Here is a 2620-nt window from a genome sequence, read left to right as displayed (position 1 = left end):
ACATAATGGAATATCATACAAAAATGGTAATTTCACATGGCTAATTATTTATTTATTTATTTAATCCTTGAATAACCCTAGAGATAAAGGTGGAGGGCTGCTAGAAATGCGAAGAGAAATTAAGTGCCACCCCCCACAGTGCCCTGCACCTCCGCTCCCAGTCCAGCCCTTGGCCTTGCCCTCACACTCCTCCTTCCAAGGTCAGGGTGCACACAGGGCAAGGGATGCTTCTCTGTCTGTCCCAAGATGCCTTAAGAGGTAGCATCAACCATCCCCCTGAGTGCTGAAGGTAGGACATGTGGTCTTGCTGTAACTCAGCTGGAGTCATTTCAGGGTTTTAGCAGGTTCCCCATAAATGAAAGCCAACAGAACACCTTGGGTACACCAGCTTGGGTACAGCCCCCAATTGAGTCCCCATCCATGTCCCCCCATGCTGGTACTGAGGCAGGCACATTCAACAGTTTTATGTTTATTTTCAGAAAGCGATGAAGACAAAAGAAATATATCCAGACACCACTCTCTGTACAATAAATAGCCTCCCCCATTCAAAAAAAAGAAAAAGAAAAAGAAAAAACACACACCCACACACAATCACCACAAACAATATCTCGCTTCTTGAGATATGCGCCATTTCCCCCTTTCCAGCCCCTTTCTCTGATCCCCGCTGTGTTTGAGCAGGGGAAGCCCAGGCCAGCCGCCCAAAGTCACGTGAGTCCTTTCCCTGACCCTGGCTCGTTGATGGTGATAAAATACGTGTATTTGTTCTTTTTGGATCAGGGATTAACACACACGCCAACAAAAAGGTTGATAGTTACTGTACAAAGGAAGAAAGTGGAGTCTCCTGCTCCCATGTCCCACACCTGACCCCTCCCACCCCTCTAGATGCAAAAAACTCCTTCATGTCCAAGACTTTCTCGTCTTCTTTTCTCCACCTGGAAACCAAGAGCAAGACGCAGCACCAGGTAAACGACTGTAGTTAGGGCAGAGGACGGGGCAAGGGGACACCCCTCTCAGGTTTCATCATGGGCCAGGAAGCATCTGGTGAACCCCAAAATCCTTCTTGAGCCCCGCTTCCCCAACCAACTACTACTAAACAGAGAAGGGCCAGAGGGAGCGGGGGCCTTCTCAGTCCTTCATCTGTTTCCCAAATTAGTCGGCATCCTCCAGCCTAATAACACTGTTTCTATTCCTTTCATTGTGTCATCTTCTCAGTTGGGAAAATAGTTATAAAACTGGCCTTCAGCTTCCTTATCAAAGGGAGAAGGGGCCCCAGCAGGGGAGGAGCTGTCACCACTGGAAGGATAGGGGGACACGCGCCTCCTCTTAGAGTCTCCTTCGCCCAGTCCTGAATCACTGGATTCCGGCCGGATGGGGGCGATCTCAGTCCACACCAAGGGGGGACCCTGGTCCTCTGGTCCCCGTCCCTCTGAGCTTCCAGGGCTGGGTTCCATGGGCAGAGTCCGCATGGGGCGGAACCAGCTGGCCGGGCCCATCTTGGGAGGGTACTGGGGGGCCACAGGCCAGCCAGCTCCAGGTGCCAGGACCTCCTGGCCTCGGTAGTAGGACATGGTGGGCCCAGGGGCAGAGGGCAGGAATGCAGGCTTCATGCTGACTGCTCGAAACTCAGCCTCATAGCTGTGGTCCCGGGGGGCCCCCAGCCAGTAAGGCTGGGGAACCACATCCTTTGCCTGGCCAGGAAGGTCGGGGTAGAAGCGGCTGGGAACAGGATACTGGTTGGGTAGGAGAGGAGAGTAGTGATCTCCCCCAAGGAATTGACAGTTGGGTCCAGGCGGGGAGGGGATGCTGGTGTCAACAGATGTGTACATGCTAGAAAAAAATAGAAGGCAAGAAAACAGGTCACAAGCAGAACCAGTCACCTGTGAGCCTACCTGTTTCACACATTCCTTCCCTGCCCCTCCTTCCCTGGCCTGCCCACCTCTAGCACCTGCCCCCCACTCTCCTGTTCTCAGGGGCAGGGAGAGGATGTGTCTCAGGAGGGACCAAAGCTGAGTTGAACCCAGTAGCACTTACGACTCAAAGTTCTCCCGGAATCCTTTGGCAAAGGGGTTATTATCAATTTTCAGCTGAGTAATCTAGAGAGAAGGGAAATGGAGTCACCTGGGTCCTGAGTCTGGGGTTCGGGAACTTTCCAAATCCCTCCCAAGGAAGACGGTGGGCCCCACTCTGCCCTCCTCCCCACTGGGGCTCAGGCAGCCCTCACCTCAGCATTCTGGTAGGCAGTCACCGCAATGAACTGGGTTTCTTGGAAAGTAAAGATATGCGTGTTGGAAGCATTGCAGGCTGCCTCTGGTTCTCCGTCATTCACCTCAACGATATGTAGCCGGGGCTGGTACTTATGGAGGGACTGGAGCACAATCATCTGTAGACAGAGCGAGATGGTTGTAGGGGTGGGGAGGAGGGACTTCAAGGATCCCATCACCCCCACCAACAGCTGGCCCCACATGAGGCTAGCAAACACCCTGAGGTCATCCTGTCCATTCCCCTGCCCTACCACCATGTAACTTCCCCCAAGCTTTCCAACTCCAGTGTCCGGACTCTTTGGGGTACCAATTCTAGTCTCTTGCCCCTTCTTCTACCTCCAGATGTCAATTGAGACCAA

General features: G+C 52.9%; 1 protein-coding gene across 1 annotated transcript in view; it reads right to left on the bottom strand.

Moving 5' to 3' along the window:
- Positions 1 to 459: 459 nt before the first annotated feature.
- The window catches only part of TBX21 (T-box 21), a 14836-nt gene continuing 12675 nt past the window's right edge, over positions 460 to 2620 (bottom strand). The window contains exons 4-6 of the mRNA XM_011960012.1: positions 2222 to 2380; positions 2032 to 2093; positions 460 to 1827 (exon numbers count right to left, since the gene is read on the bottom strand). Coding sequence (XP_011815402.1) covers positions 1209 to 1827; positions 2032 to 2093; positions 2222 to 2380 — 840 coding nt within the window. The 3' untranslated portion in view covers positions 460 to 1208. The remainder of the gene's footprint in view (positions 1828 to 2031; positions 2094 to 2221; positions 2381 to 2620) is intronic.

The sequence above is a fragment of the Colobus angolensis genome, unplaced genomic scaffold (assembly GCF_000951035.1).
Source record: "Colobus angolensis palliatus isolate OR3802 unplaced genomic scaffold, Cang.pa_1.0 Scaffold50, whole genome shotgun sequence".
In the NCBI taxonomy this organism is placed as follows: domain Eukaryota; kingdom Metazoa; phylum Chordata; class Mammalia; order Primates; family Cercopithecidae; genus Colobus; species Colobus angolensis.
The sequence above is the reverse complement of the archived record's forward strand: the minus strand, read 5'-3'. Positions and strand labels throughout refer to the sequence as shown.